The following is a 14,898-nucleotide window of genomic DNA, read 5'->3' as shown; positions in this document are numbered from 1 at the left end:
AGATGTAGTGAAGATGTTTGTCATAGTAATTTAAAAGCTGCAAAGAAGTCAAAGAGGATAGAGACTGAGAAAAATTTCAGAGTTAAGAAAAATCTCATTATTAAATGTGAAAGCAGGATCTTTAAAGATAAATCAAGATGTACACTTAAGCTGAAGTTATTAGAGCAGCAATGAAGGTACACAGTGAAACTGTGAGCCAAGTATACTATATGATCCCAAGAGAGATTATATATCTTTCTATAATCTATAAGAATATATTTTTTCCACTTACTTAGGATATAAGAGAAACAGTCAATGGTCATGGAATGAAGGAGGATAGACTTTTTAAAAAGACAATTCAACTCACAGTATAAAGATTAAGGTTAGTAGAATGGATTCTGAAATCAAGATTGAAGAAATTTTCCTCCAATTTCTAATTAAAGAATCTAGTCATTGAAAATTTTTATGTAAACAGGTCAACCAGACAAAGAAAAGAATAAACTGTTGTCTATTCTACTCTTGTCTTTGATGATTAAATCAGCCACTGATTTAGTTGAGTCACTGAATCACTGATATCAGCTGGGGATGGATTCACCATCATACTAATACTAGAGAATTCAGAACTATAAGGGACCTCAAAGATTAACTAATCCAACCCCCTTATTTGAATAATGAATAATAAATCCAAAATGATAAAATGACTTGGCTCAAGGCCATATAGGGAATTAAAGTAACACAGCTGGGAATGAACTTGATACCTTCTGAATCTAAGTATAGTGTTTTTCACCACTGGATAGGCTACATTGCTTCTTTCTACCCTCCCCAACACAATGACAGAAAACAGTCCCAAGTTTAGAGCTACACTTAGAGAGAAAACTGAAAACAAATAGTCTTTGGAAATGTGAATGGAGGCATTTTGAGTCCTTATATTTACAATGTTTTTGCTTCAAGGACTTGAATTAATTTTATACTAGAAAAATATGTGATGCAATGCTAAAAAACAAGAGAAAAAAGAAACTATAAAAGCCACAGATGGAAAGAAACACTTACCACATTCTGATTGATTTTGTGTCGAAAGCATGTGATATTAACTACATAAGGCCAGTCATCAGGTTCCATTAGGACCCCAGTAGCATGGGCACATGTTACATGAAAGGAGGCTGGGCAGCGTCCATAAGAGCACTGAATGCAGGCCCCAGAAACTTTCTTAACTCTTTGTCTGCAGAAGATGCATTTCTGTAAGAGCAAAACAGAAAATAACGTAAATAAAAGCACAATAGTTCTACTGATTCCCACATATCATGGGAGAAGGGCTATTTAAAGAAAAAAAAAAAGGAAAAAGGTCTATTACACAACCAACAAAGCCCATTCTCTCCAGGGATCACAGTAGTGAAAACAACTATGGCAACATGATCCATCTGCTTTAAATAAAACATACACTATAAGAATATTGCTGCTGGTGGTGAAGACACACTGGCCTATTTACACAATATAGAAATGAACCTGCCCCCCAAATTTCTATGAATCAGCCTAGAATGCCAAGTCCATCTTTGTTTAACCAGCTGATATTTATTCCAAGAAATGTGCATGGAGGGTAGAAACAAACTCTTTAAATCCTAAAGGAATGCTTCAAAAATTTTGTAAGAACATACAGACAACTGGGGATTTAAAAAAAAATATTTTCTTTGCAAGGAAATTCAGAATGTTAAATGGACTAATGTGGCAACTGAGGACTCAAATATTTAATAATCCAAACCTGAACCCTAAGTGCCTAAGATGAAAACCTGCTTCCTGAAGTGAGTAAATTGAAAATCATCCCAAAGGGCATAATTTTGCCAAATACTTGTAGCTGGCTGTGACCAGGGAAGCTAGAATGAAAATAAAAATAGCAACAATGATTATCACAATTGCAAAATTAAATTGCTGGCAATTAGTTCCATAGAACGTCAGTACATTTCTTATGCAAGCCATAGAAAATCCCACAATTTTCTGTTATGGAAGCATTGTAAATGAATAGTAGAGGGTTAGTAATCTGTAGAACTACATTAGTACTCAATAAGACAAGAGAAATTGCTGAGCATTCTAGGAGAATGGATTTGGAATGGGAGCAACTAATTTCCAATCTTAGCTGCAGCATTTATATGACCTCCAGTATATACATATATACATGCATATAAATATATATATATGCATACAAGAGTTCAACTATAATAATCAAAAACATAAATCACATTTATTCAGCACCTGCTGTATACCACACACTGTACTAAACACATTACAAATAGTATTTTCATTTGATCCTTAGAACAACTCAGTTGCAAACAGATGTTAAGTGAATTACCCAAGGTCACACAGCTAATAAGTGTCTAAGGCTAAATTTGATCTCAAGTCTTCCTGACTCTAAGTTCAATACTCCATCCACTGTCCCATCTACTGAACTAGTTATCTATATAATTCATAAAGCTCTTTCTAACTCTATGTCTATGAATATACAACTATGAAATTAGAATCAACAGCAAACCAAAAGACACTCCTTGAGATAATAGAGGATAGAGAGGAATTATATGCTACTCAAATGATGGAACAACTGCTACTTTTTTTCTTCTGGAGGAGGGAAAAAACCTTTAAAACTCACCATCATCACCTCTTAGGGAAAAAGGCATTTAAATCAATGATCTTTTTTCAAGGCAATAAGATCAATTACCCCAGAAAAGTTAATGCATCTTTTAAAAGGGAAAAATTTCCCATGCATAATAGTTTTTAAAGAGAAGACTTGAACTATAATGACAAAGAACAAAAAAACAGTTTTTGCATCATAGAGGAGAAGGGGAAAGAAAAACAAATATATACAGTGGCAAAAACAGATACAAAAACCTTTTACTCCAGATTAATCTGAACAGCTCAAAAAAAAAATCACAAGTTCATAAAAAAAAGGATAAAATAGTTTCTAGAAGTTCATGTTCTCTCTCAAATATGAGTTGGCAAAATAATTAATAGCATAATAACATGGTAAGAAAAATGGTTGGATTTGGATTCAAAAGACTTGGATTCAGATCCTATTTCTGCTATTTATTTAATTTGTGAGACCTTGGCCAAGTCTTAATTCAATCAATTCAATGTTCATTTAGTACCTATTTTATGCAAGGCACTGTGGTAGAAGATTCAAAGACAAAAAATAAAATTGTTCCTGAGCTAACATTCTATGATGGACGGGGGGGTACAACATGAATATAGCAGAAGAAAATACAAAGGAGGGGCAGCTAGATGGCACAGTGGATACCTCACCAGCCCTGGAGTCAGGAGGATCTGAGTTCAAATACAGCCTCTGACACTTAATAATCATCTAGCTGTGTGACCTCGGGCAAGTCACTTAACCCCATTGCCTTGCCAAAAAAAAAAAAACCAACCAAAAATACAAAGTAAATAATCAAAGCTCAATACAAAGTAACTTCAAGAAAAAGAATGCATGAACATTGGAAATTTTTTTTTTAAAGATTGCCCCTTAAGTATACTTCGAGAACAAAGGACAAACAATAACAACCTTGAAGAAGGCTACTGAAAGTAGAAGAAAAAGCATTCTCTTTTGGCCTCAACCTCCTTAGTTGTAAAATACAGATTTAGTACAGAATTATAAGAGTTTTATATATTACTGATATATAAAGCAATTCTGAATGGTTATAGCAATAAAGGATTGTGGAAAGTTACATACTGGTAGAACTGGGTACTGATCCTACCACTTTGAAAAGTAAATAGAATTATGCTAAGAAAGTGACTAACATGTTCATACCCTTTACTGCTAGGCATATTCTTCAAGCAATACAATGATGAAAAATTAAGGTTCCCATAAACAACAAAATATTTTAGCATCACTGGAAACAAAGTAGATGCCTATCCCAACTGAGGTATAGCTAAATAAATTACAGTATAGGATGAATCAAAGAAGAAATGTGAAGTAAGCAGGAACAGGAAAACAATTTACTATTACCATAACATAAATGGGAGAACAACAAAAGCGATGAAAATGAATGCTGTGAAACTTAAAATAAGTTCTTAAAAAGAAGTATGAGTCTGCTCCCTTTGTACTTTTTTTGCAGAAGTGGGGATTTATTAATGTGGTCCTTGACATATAGTGTCATCTTTGCCTGATATATTAGTTGCTTTTGGTGAACTGTTTTTTTTTAAACATTACTTATTATAAGGAATTGTTCTGTATATGTGTTTGTGTCTGTCTTTCTAGAGGGACGTACTGGGAAAATCAAAGTGTTATAAAAACAAAAGATAGAATGACACATTTAAATACAACAAGAAATAAAATTATAAGAAAGAATGACAGAAGGGAAGGCCAAATGAGGAAGGTGGTGGTCAGAAGCAAAACACTGGTGAAGAGGGATAGGGTAAAAGGAGGGGAAAAAACAGAGGGAAGATATCATGGAGGGTAATAAAATGTTAACTATGAATGTGAATGGAATAAACTCTCTCGTAGAGCAGAAGTGGATAGCAGAGTATATTTAAAAACCATAATCATATTATATGTTCTGAGAGTCACTCATATGAAGCAAAGAGATTCACTCACAGTAAAGGTTGGATGGAACAGAATACATGATGCTTTAGCTGAAGTAAAAATAGATCTCATAACAAGGAATAAGGAAAAACAAAACTATAAAAAAGAATGACAACAAAATATTATTGATATAGTTGTACTTTTTTAGCATAAATATTACCATATACCTACAGAGAAAAATACACTTAATACTGAATTAAAGTAAACATGAAAAAAAAAAGATAAAATGTTGGTTATTTTGGCAGGTGAGACAGTTTCATAAGACATTAGATATCTTCTGAATGGAGATACACGATTTTTTAACTGACATTTTAGAAGTTATATTTATACTTACTTTCTCTACTGGCACACAGTTTATATGATAATAATATTTTTACTATTAAAAGTTCATAATAGAGCAACAGAATGATGAAATTATGAGAAGTACACTATAAATTAGAATTTAAATAAGACAGAATCCTAGATTTTATAATCTATAACTGAATGAGTACAGATTGAGATGAGAAACTGACACTGTTAATATCCAAAAACTGGTAGTGAGAGAATGAATTATGATTCTAATTTTGCCATTTACCAATAAGAATCCTTAAAGTACTTCATTACTAGGATGAAGACCTGACTTTGTCATGGTACCCTGTTCACTGATACAATTTCCATTCTCCCCACACTTCAAGAGTTGATTTCAAAAAAAAAAAGAGTTGATTTCATGACTAAGGTTTAAAAATATTGATCATCTGGATACTAACATTTTTTCATTGAGTCTCTCTGTACTTCCATCTTTAAGAGGATAAAAATGCAATTAGTCCCTAGGCAAAATGCAAAACCTTTCTAATTTGTCAGCTTTAGAATTCATGGCAGAATTTGTATTAGACCAGTCTATCTTTTGAAGAGCAATGGTCATGGGACATGCTATGATGGGGCACAAAAAGAGGTCCAAAAACACTGAATTATTAGGTTCCATTAAAAGAACTGGCAATAAATTTGAAGTGTAGATTTGCTGTGAGTTGTTCCAGTCATGTTGGACTCTTTAGAGCTGCATCTGAAGTTTTCTTGGCAAAGATACTAAGGCCAGAATTGAATTCATGATGATGAGTCTTCCTGATTTCAGGCAAGACACTCTCTACCCTCTGTGTCACCAAGTATCCAAAGTGAAGAACAGGAGTGGGCAAACTATGGACAAAGGGGCTGATCAGGCCTACTGTTTAATATCAAAACACTGGCAGGTAATTTCAAAAAATTTCTTATACTTTTACTTTAAAAATTCATACAATATGGTATAATTGTTATTTAAATGTATTGGTGGAAAGGGTGGCTAGATAATGATTGTGCTGATATGCCAACTGCAAACCAATTTTCTAATCTTGTGTTCCTTTATTCCTCTTATGTGTCAATGATCTGTAACAGAACACAAACATACTCAAAGCTTGATTGGAAGCATAAGTAGATAAGGCACAGAGCAGTAATTTAAAAAATCAGCACAGAGTAGGATTCTTAAAGCTATAAAATTTTTCCCCAGGAAGAATGGGACAGAGAAAGGTATAAAGACTAACTGGAAGAGGTTATAACAGCCCAACAACTCACACTGATAGAATATTTTAAGATTTATATTATCCATTCAACAGCCCTTTAAGTTAGGTAGCATAAACTGATATTCCCATTCTGCAGATGGAGAACCTGAGACACAGAATTGAAATGATTTGACTATGGTAACACAATTATAATTGTCAGGAACATAGCTCCCTAATTCCCAAAAGGAAATTGGTAGATGACAACTGTTACAATTGATAGGAATCTTTATCAACTTATTGTTTTTAACCTTTCAATATAAAGGATGGTGTACCTATAAGCAAATATAAAACCTGGGTATTAATAAACAGAGTTCTCTCAAGCCTGATTTGAAATACAATTGTGGCCTTGAAGCAAAGAACACAGGAACCTGTGATATATTCTGAAAAGTGACTAAGAACAAGGCCAATGTGCACTGCTTTTACACTGTGCCTGGAGAACCTCTACTCTGAGGGACTTCATTAACAGAGCAGTTCCAATCGGCTTCAATAGAAATCAAGCAAATTAACTAAGTTGTTTAATGAAATAACTCTACATCAGACATTGTAATACAACAGAAATAATGTTGGATTCTTTCATTCCAACTCTGCTATTTTTCTAATTTTGTGAATTTGGACAAGATGCTTATTCTCCCTGGATCTCAATTTCTTCTTCTTCTTCAAACTGAAGGTTTTGTACCAGATGATGTATAAGTTGCCTTCAAGCTCTAATCTTCTAATAACTTATAAACAAGGGGGGGGGGGAATTATGTCCTAGCTAGCTAGTAATTATAAACAATGTGACCATATTACTTACCTATTATTTCCCAGATATTATTGTTGAAGATTCACCTGTTTTGAAGTGAATTTTACATACTCTAAGATTAAAATATTCACAATGTGCAAAAGAAGCCATACCCTAATCTTCCCTTGTAAAGTTCACTTGACTATTCCTGTACCGCTCCAATAATAACTAAAGGGGGAAAATGGGTGTTGGCAGGTCCAATTGAAGCAGTAGGGAAGGTCTAGAAAGTTGTTCAGAATGGTACCAAAAAGTAAGTTGAAGCCTAGCTTTAGGACTTTATGAAAGTATGGCTTCAAAACTCATGGGATCAAGAATTCCCTTTTCATGAATTTTACTTTTACAAAGTCAAAATAATTTTCCCTTTTACTTTTTCTCCCTTTACTCTGATGCCTGCTCAGGAATATTCCGATATATCTTCTGTAGAATTCATCTCTAAAAGAATCATCCAGAATAATCTCTAGGCCTTGGACTCTATTCTGGTTTGAATTCATTTATTCTTAGGACAAATCATTCCTGAAGGAAGGAGGGAACAATGAAGAGTGGCTTCAGTAAAAAACTGAGCGAAGGAGAAGGAAATGCTTCTAAGAAATTAATCTTTCACAAGCTAGAGAAAATGACAAAGAAAGAAATGGGGTGAAGTGAAGATCTTGGCAGCTATAACCTACCATATGAAAAGGGACTACTTGGTGTTAGAAATATCTAACATCAATATTCTTTGGTATATTTTGCATATAAAGAGGTTATCTTCTTCAAAACACCAAAAAATACGTAGGATTCACTTTTTTGAAGACTTTTAAATAAAAATAAAAGAAACAAAGATCTTATTGTCTCCTTAACAGCACTGATTCATAATGAAATTATAAAATTTGATAAAGGAACAGACTCTTTCAGTAAAAGGAATCTAATACCATCTCAGATTTGCTATAGAATTTTTTTCTCAAACAGCATTCATTGCATACTACACTCATTGTCATGCTAATTATTTCTTTGAAGTCAGGAGGCTTTGAGGGGTGAAAAGGTACTCTTCTCTCCCAAAATTTTTGGATGGAAAAGAGGGGAGGTAGGAAAGATGATGAGAAAAAGAAGTAAATTATGACAGTCTAGGCCAGGGAAACAACTTCTGGAAGACTAAGAAAGTGATTATGGGAGGATGCTGCTGAACTTGGAAGGTTGCATTTTAAGGGGCATATTTGAGAGTAATGTGCTTTTTTTCTTTACAGCAGAATATACTAGTGAAATATAGGAAGAAAGGGCACTAGCAATGGCAGTTTTGAATCATTTGCCATTAACTGTTGTAGACTTTTAGCTTGAATTCCTTTAATATGATAAAAAAGAATGACACTGAGGAAATACAAATATCAATTAATAATAAATGAGATTTATAGAGTATTATGGGGGCTATATGGCATGGACACTCGACATAGGTTTCTAAACAATAAATTAGGAACTCTCTCACCATTTCTGCAAGACTGTTTGAGGAGAAAAGCCTTCAAGTGTGTCAGCTATTCTGAAAATATCCAAGGTTAAAAGACCACACACCATCCCTTCCCTCCATCCCCCCAATGCCTATTCTTCCAAAGTGAAGTGCTCTGTGGATTCCTCAGGTTAGTATGATTTATATAGAACTGTGTAGACTCTGGGGACTATATATTCCCATTCTTATTCCCATGGCAAAGGCTATTAAGGCTAATAATGGATGGATACAAGAGCTAATGAAGTCAATGGTAAGGACGAAGTGTACATCACTGGATTTCAGATTCTTTGAGTGCACAGAAGAGCTAATGTAACAAGCGTGCTAAAAATAAGGAGCTGGGAAGGTAATAAGAGTGTTATTTTGTTGTTTTCAAATTTTAAAGTCTTGTTTTGTAATATAGTTTGGTTGCTTTGTTATCTTGCAAGACTATTGTTTTCTATTCTAAATAAATGACTTCAAATAAACCACTCACATGTTAGTGTTAAATTACTACATGCAGCATCAATAGCAACAATGAGCTTTTCAGCACCCCAGCTAAGATCATACATCAGAAGGAATGTTCTTTTTGCATTAGTAGAAGAAAGATTCCTTCCTAACTCTGATGATATTACAGGGGCCAAACAATACTTATGTACATATAGCTATGAAGTTCCACATACAAAAATCAATATAGAGGTCACATTTTACCTACTTGTTCAGTACTTGCTCTGACCCAAAAACTGTGTCACTTTTCATCCTTTTATCTAATTGTCAGAAAGCAAATGGAATAATTTCTTTATGATAAGAACTGGCATTTGTCCAGTGCTTTAAGATTTACAAAAGTCTTTAAATAGATCATCTTATCACCAAAATCCTGGGAGGTAGATGTTATTATCATCCTCATTTTACAGTTGAGGAAACTGAAACAAATAGAAGTATCCAGAGTCACAGAGCTAGTAAGTGTCTGACACCAGATTTGAATTCAGGGTGACCTGATTTCCCAGCTCAGCACTCTATCCACAGTGCAACCTACAGTTAAGTGACATTTGCCTGCAGGAATACAAGTTTATATACAAATAAAAATGGCATATATACAAAATAAATACAGTGATTTGTTGTTGGAAGGGGTAGGGGTGGGAAGAAAGAGGGAACAGGATGCTAACAAAAGAAAGATTCAAGAAGAGGCACTTCAGGTGAAGCTGGAAGACAGCTAAGTGTCAAGAGGTGAAGAAAGCATTTTTCTAATCTCTTTAGTCCAAGGTTATGACCAAAACACAAGCAACATTAAAATACACTGTAAAATATAGTTCTGTATATTTCTAGAACCACTTATAAGAACAAGTGCTCTGCCACTTCCAAAAAAAATATTTCAACATTTCAAGCTCAAAGTATTCAAAATAAATGACTCAAGATGTACAAAGTGTTGAATCAGACCTTTATTTGTATGTCACAAGTCACTTATTTTAACATTTTATATTTAACTAGATTCATTCAACTTTGAATGAGAAAACTAGAAACAAGTTAGAAAGCAAGCTAAAAGATCAAAGACCAATGAGATGAACTCAGCAGAGCCAGGAGATAAAGAAGGAAGATTTCACAGAGATGACTTGCAGAATAAACATGCGATTTATTAAAAATTTGGCAGGAGACTCCTTCTTGGTGGTGATTAAATGTTAAGTAAGAAAAAACAAACAGGGGCAGCTAGGTGGCGCAGTGGATAAAGCACAGGCCTTGGAGTCAGGAGTACCTGGGTTCAAATCCGGTCTCAGACACTTAATAATTACCTAGCTGTGTGGCCTTGGGCAAGCCACTTAACCCCATTTGCCTTGCAAAAAAAAAAAAAAAACCTAAAAAGAAAAAAACAAACAAAAGGATTCTAGAACAAGATGGTGGGCAAGTCAGTTCAGAGCATAATAAATGGTTTTTAATGCAAAATACTTAAAGAACACTGTTACACAATTTTACTTTTTATTATGAACAGAAATCCATCTGCCTGAAATTTTAAAGTATGATGGTGGACAAGCTAACTTGTAGCTCTATTATTATTTTATTTTTTATTCTTAATTTGTTTCATTTCCATACTACCACTGATTACACTCAGATTACTGAAGTTGAAAACCTTAAATACCACCTAATTTCACATTTAAGAAGAGTGTTTCACACCATTTAAAGTCCAATTAACATAACTAACATGACCATCATAATTTTCCTTAGATTTCATAGATGTTTATGAGTAAATATGCTTCAGACATTTTTGGTCATTTTCTTTCGTTCTTACACAGCAGGGTTCTCATGAATTCCACAATCCCTCAGGATTAGAGACCCTATGGAGACCTGACCCATCAAAGTGAATGAATCTTTGGAAATATCCCTGGAGGAAATAATATACCAGAGATGAGAAAACAGGCCCTTGGGGCAGCTAGGTGGTGCAAGGAGTCAGGAGGACCTGAGTTCAAATCTGACCTAAAACACTTAATAATTACTCAGCTGTGTGACCTTGGGCAAGTCACTTAACCCCACAGCCTTTAAAAAAACTAAAAAAAATGAACTCTTGGAGGAGAGTGGGGGAATGGTGGATGATTTATCCAAAGTCACATAGCAAAAATGAATTTCAAATCTGAATCTTCTGACTTTATATTTGTGCCCTACCAGATTAACTCCCCAATGGTACATAACCCTGTAAGTAGTTGTTACTTTCATGGGACTAGAATGAAATTATTTTAATTTTCTGAGTGCCCAAGGCCTTAAAACCTATGCAGCTAAGAAAATAATGCCGACAGTGAGAAAAGAAAAACAGTACTCATTGGATCATAGAAAGATCGCTGGAATAGAATACTGGAGAACTGAATACCATTTCTGGCTATGCTATTAAACGATTGTATGAACTTACCCAAATAAGCTTATTCACCTCTAGAACCTTGATTTCTTATCTGTAAAATGAGGGGGTGTGGAAAAATTTAACTTCCTGATAATTTAGATGATGAGAAACAAAAACCAGGAAGATGAAAGCTCCAGATTCATCATGGAGATTTTTTGATATAGAACATCAAATCAGAGTGAGAGAGAGAGAGATTCTCAATATGGGGTGTATGTTTGTGTGTGTGTGTGTGTGTGTATGTGTGTGTATGTCCTCCAAAAGTTATTTTCAGAAGACAATGCACTTATTGCATTAGGTTTTAGAATATTATAATAGACTTAGGGTCTTAATCACACAAAAAGGTGATTTGATTATTTACATAGAAAAAAAGAGGAATGCTCATTATCTAGATTATACAGTTGTAAATATAATGTAAATATAATATGTCATCTGTTTCTCTCAAAAACCTGGAAAATGTAGGTGCTATGATCATCTATTTTATACATAAGGAAACTGAGGTTAAATGTCTCATCCAGGGTCATGCAACTGGCAAATATCTGAGGCCCAATTCGAATCCAAGTCTTCCTGACTCCAAGAACTATAAAGGTACTATACCCACTATATTACCAGCTACTCCTGTAATTATGAAGTGCTTAGCGTAGTCCTTGTCTTATAGGAAGCACTAAATAAATATTAAAAGGGAAGATATAGACAGACTTTCAAGTAAGGATTCATCTATAATAATTTTTTTTCCATTGAAAAATAAAGAGGAAAATTAGGAGCACAGAACATGGGCAGAGCAAGTGCCTAAATATTGATATGATAAAAAACAGAATTGACTGATTTAATGGAGGAAATATTCTCCAACCTCATTATACTGTCCCATGGTTCTGTAGAAAGAGTATTAGACATAGAGTCAGGAATCCTGATGTCAAATCCTAGATATGCCACTGTGAACTAATTGAACTCAATTCCCTTCTCTGTAACTCAGTTTCCTCATTTGTAAAATGTTGGCAGAAACTAGGTGATTTAAGGTCCTTCCAGCTCTAATAATCCATAATAAAATGAAATATGATATAGCATCCTATCATACAAATGGATTCTATTAGATCCCTTAATTTTTTTTTAACCTTTGATTATGTTTTTAACACTTCCATCTTTATCTTAAAATGCTCTTCATGGTATCTGAAAGATTTGTTATGTCTTTTTTAAACGCATGTTTCAATACTGAGATACAGTTCTTTATAGGAAAAGGGTATAAAGAAGTTCATAGTTTTCTTAAGGATTCATTGTTCTTATTACTCAATTTAATACTGTAAACTTTTTCTCCAAACAGGGAGGGACTTACCCCATAGTATATAAAGCAAGGGACTGAATTATAAAATAGAGCTCTAGGAACCACTTTCTATGTTAGAGAATCCAAATGCACATCATTTCTGGATGTCTCCCAGTCTGTACCTTCCTCACAATCAAGTTCAGAATGGGGCAATTAGGTGACATGTTAGAGTGTTGTACATGGAATCAGTCAGAACTGAGTTCAAATGCTGCCTCAGACGTTTACTCTCTGTATGAATTTGGGCAAGTGATTTAATCTTTCTCAGCCTGCAGTTTAGTGAGCTAAGACAGGAAGGTACAGGGGAAAAACATAAACTACTCTGTTCAGCCTGGCAGCCTTGGTCTTCCTCTTTCTTCATCTTATGGATAAAAAGTAGAGTAATATTTTAATATCCACAGAATATTAAGACATACAAAAAATGGAGTTCAAAATGAAAAAGGGACAAGATAGAGCATCAGGACTACTGAATCTTTATCTCATCAACCAGTCGACTTGGGACCCTCTTCAGGAAATATTAATATTAATATTTGTAACAGCAACAACAACAACAACAAAAAGAACAGAGGAACCCCCAACCCTCAGGCCATATTGGTCTGGCATTACCAAGGCAATCACAGGCAGGACTTGAAAAAATCAATTACACTAGTAGCTTCTTAAGAATGAATTAATTAAATGTATAACCATATATATTCTGTGAATGATATGAAAAATATCCAAATGGTGCTTGGCAGAAAAAAGGTTCCCCATTCCTGTTCTAGAAGGATGATTTATAAAATTATGTTACTATAAGAGACTGAGAGGAGAAAAACTGCTAGGCATTGAAATAAGTATCATATGGAAAATAATTTAGACTTTCAAAGTTAATGGAACAAAAATAATATATGCCAAGAAATTCTTTTTTGGAAGACACTGCAAATGATCCATGAAAATTACTATGATGTAACATGATAGGGGAATGAAGCAGAAGATGCCATGCCTAACTGGGCATCTCCCCTTCCACCAACTCCCCAAAATTCCAGTAAACTCCCTTGGAAATTCTGACTGAGTGAGGGAATTTAAGAGACTTAGGTACACATACTATTGCTCACCATGTCTCACATCCCTTAAGTTAGAGTCAGAGTCAAAGAATGACAATATAAGACCATCATTTTTTAGGGAGGAGAGATCCAGAGAGATGAACTTATCATTTCATTCATTTTTCAATATCACTAAGTTTACAAAGAAATTACTTAACAGACTCTTTCTCCTAAGATTAAACCAGCTTTCCCAGTAGATATGTGCTCCTCAATCTCTCAAAAACCAAACAAACAAAAAAAGGGCAATTGCATATAAGAAAAATCAGGACTTATAAGAAAATTTGAAAAGATGATTTTTAAGCTGATAATTCTGCAAAAGGATTTTCTGATTTGCTGAAGATTTTATAAGATTATTTCTTTTAACATTTCCCTAGTATTGTCTAGTATAGTCTCTTTACAAACAATATTCTTTAAAAATATCCTTTACACAGGTTCTTTATTTGGACTTCATAAACTTAAGAAATAGGTAATGCAATTATCATTATACATTATCATTATTTTACAGATTACAGGAAAATTCAAACTGTGAAAGGTTAAGTAATTTGCCTTAAATGACAATGCCAGAACTCAAACCCTGGTGTACTGATGTCAAAAATATTTGGCTCTCTATATTCAGCTTTAAATTATATATAACTATATATATTATTCTGTTTGGGGAAAATTCAATTTGCATGTTTCCTTTTGGGAATATGCTATTGTATAAAAGAAGGTTCACCTTTCTATCTCTGTATTTTTTGTGGGATGGATGAAAAAGCCACAGTTCTTCACCCATTAGATAATCAGTGGAATGAGAAGGGAGAGGGAGAGGGAGGAGGAGGAGGAGGAGGAGGAGGAGGAGGAGGAGGAGGAGGAGGAGCCTGGCCTTCAGTTCCCTCAGACTGCTCTTTTATCAGCACTAGCTTCAGCTTCCCTATCTTTGCTCAGGTCCTATGGAGCTAAAGGACATTTAGCCCAAAGAAGAAAGAAAGGATTACTCAATTTAACATTGTAAACTTTTTCTCCAAACAGGGAGGCACTTTCTTCATAGTTTGAAAAGCAAGTGACTGAATTATAAAATAGAGCTCTCTATGTTAGAGAATCCAATCGCACATCATTTCTGGATGTCTCTCAGGCTGTTTTGGTCACAATCCTCATTTCAAATCCCTTACAAAATTTAAAAGGCAAAGGAGGAATACAATTTGTAAGCACTGAGAGACTGACAACAAATTTTGCTTATTAAGTCACTAAATATCATTTGGTTGATAGAAGAGGAAAGAAATCTGTCTAAGCCACAAATAAATATCATTT

General features: G+C 34.2%; 1 protein-coding gene across 9 annotated transcripts in view; it reads right to left on the bottom strand.

Moving 5' to 3' along the window:
• The window catches only part of KDM4C (lysine demethylase 4C), a 502,779-nt gene that overhangs the window by 114,959 nt on the left and 372,922 nt on the right, over nucleotides 1-14,898 (bottom strand). For 8 of the 9 annotated variants that reach the window (XM_074197494.1, XM_074197496.1, XM_074197492.1 and 5 more), the window contains one exon: nucleotides 1,030-1,215. In XM_074197494.1, coding sequence (XP_074053595.1) covers nucleotides 1,030-1,215 — 186 coding nt within the window. Of the gene's footprint in view, nucleotides 1-1,029; nucleotides 1,216-14,898 lie in introns of those variants that run through there. The other variant, XR_012470847.1, reaches the window with a different exon arrangement.

The sequence above is a fragment of the Macrotis lagotis genome, chromosome 8 (assembly GCF_037893015.1).
Source record: "Macrotis lagotis isolate mMagLag1 chromosome 8, bilby.v1.9.chrom.fasta, whole genome shotgun sequence".
NCBI classification, from domain to species: Eukaryota; Metazoa; Chordata; class Mammalia; order Peramelemorphia; family Peramelidae; genus Macrotis; species Macrotis lagotis.
This window is presented reverse-complemented; position numbering and strand designations above follow the sequence as displayed.